Source organism: Nycticebus coucang, chromosome 1 (genome assembly GCF_027406575.1).
Source record: "Nycticebus coucang isolate mNycCou1 chromosome 1, mNycCou1.pri, whole genome shotgun sequence".
Lineage (NCBI taxonomy): Eukaryota > Metazoa > Chordata > Mammalia > Primates > Lorisidae > Nycticebus > Nycticebus coucang.
The window spans coordinates 124,037,676-124,039,608 of record NC_069780.1 but is presented as its reverse complement, the minus strand read 5'-3'; the positions used below and the strand labels follow the sequence as shown (position 1 = coordinate 124,039,608).

The 1,933-nt window shown below is 43.7% G+C and overlaps 1 protein-coding gene across 1 annotated transcript; it reads right to left on the bottom strand.

The window, feature by feature from the left end:
- Positions 1–316: 316 nt before the first annotated feature.
- On the bottom strand, positions 317–1,141 carry LOC128589186 (ADP-ribose pyrophosphatase, mitochondrial-like). Its single transcript, XM_053596106.1, has one exon. It carries the CDS (start codon positions 1,100–1,102, stop codon positions 317–319), a length of 786 nt encoding a protein of 261 aa, XP_053452081.1. The 5' UTR covers positions 1,103–1,141.
- Between the last annotated feature and the right edge of the window lie 792 nt (positions 1,142–1,933).

Here is a 1,933-nt window from a genome sequence, read left to right as displayed (position 1 = left end):
ATCAAGAATTTGTCTTTATTCTGATTATGATTCATCTGAGAGCATGAGTTGTTTAAATTTTGTTGAAGCCATGCTTAAATAGAATACATACAAAATATGACTATATTCCTTTGACCAGAAAGCTGAAAATTCAGCGTTCTGTTTCATGACATTTATTAATTTTTATCTGATGTAAAACCCTCTAAATATAAATCATTTTGGAAGTGAATAGGCCCAGTGGCCGCCCTGGCCCTTTTTACAGCATAAGTTGGGTGATCTTGCCTCCTTTTCAGCACTTGCTCCTTTGTGGGTTTTTGGCTTCTGCAGAGACCATGAGCTATACCCCACGGCAGTCAGCTTCAGAGTCCTCACTCCAGTGTGCAGCCCCCGTCTCTGTCACTAGTTTAATGAACTGAGAGTGATTGGCCTCAATCTTGAGCTTATCACTGATGTCAACCCATTTCACTTTTCCAGCATCATCTCCAGCTTCTAGGGTAAGATTATCCATTATCTCACCACGAGATGTTCTTGGCTGAAGAGTTTGTGCACTAGATTTCTGCAAGCAGTTGAGAGCTTCCTCACTGAATTCTCTTTTCAGTGTGGCACTAATCTCTCCTGGATCCACCATCATCCCTGGGATTGCCCATTCTCCACAGACGTTCCTTTTTATTGCAACAAACTGTAAGATGTGTTTCCCAGAAACTGGATGGGTGATTTTATTTCCACTGCAATCTCTTTTCCACCTGGTTATGATAGGATGTGCAGCATGATTTGGACCCCATCGCCCCAAAAGCCCCCGGCCAACCAGTCCTGTCCATCCTGCAGGATTTCTAGGTCTTCCATTTTCAATTTCATACAGGCCATTCTGCCTCTTTCTCTCAATATGCCCATATTTTTCATTAAACTTCAGAGAAAAGTTACTTTCACTGATCTGAGGATCTGCCCACCTGGGTCCAGCTAAGACAGAGAGGGCAGTGTATTCAACAGGATCATAGTCTTGCCACTCAACGAGCCAGCCCACTTTCTCATTAGGAACTTGGCTTCGTTCAACTTTTGAACCTGGGTAAGGAAATGTCCGAGCCTTGTTGTAGGAATTCTCTTTGGAACCATTAGAACCAGACATGGTGCTGGTACTAAGATGAAACCAACAGGATGAAAATGAGTTTCTTGCCTTAGACGTCTTCCTGTGTAGGTACCTGTTCCCGCATGCCAGTTCCTCCTGGTATTTGACTCCTTGAAGACCCGCTGATGGGGTCCTTTCTCAGCCCAGTCGAGGCGGCCACATAGGGAGGCCAAACTGCCTCCCTGGCGCACTCAGTGGTTCACGTCACCCAGGCAGATCAGGGGCCCCCACGTGAGTGTCCAGAGGATTGGCGGCAACTACCAGGTGCGTGTTCTCTCCAGGGGTGGTCTCGCTTCCCAGTCAGGGAACCAAAAATGTTGCAGGAAGACGAGGTCCAACAGAGAGAAAGAACACCCAAACACCACGTTTATAAGAGGAAGGGCTTTATTGACCAGCCGGGAGCTTATGGCATAGAAGAATTCCAAATGGCTGAGCTCCAATTATATAAAATTTTGACTGATATAGAAAGATGAAGTTGTTCCCTGAGTGCTGATTCTTACTCTGCTCTGAGGTTTGCTCTGCTGGTTAATTTTGGTCAATGATAATGTCACCTTTTATAGAACTCGGTTTTCTCATCTATGATACAACAACATTTAACATAATATTGGAAATTCATGTTTGTTGTAACGTATATTAAAACATGATGACTAGCATAATTTTCTGTTCTATATAACACAGCTTTTTTTTGCTTTGTTACTACGTAAATCAGATAGCCCCTGGAACAGTGCCTGACATTGGGTGAACATGGAGAGAAGTCTGTAGGGTGAGTGAAAGGAAATCATTTCAGTTATTATTAAGACAACTTGGGGAAAGTCTGACATTTTAGATGGA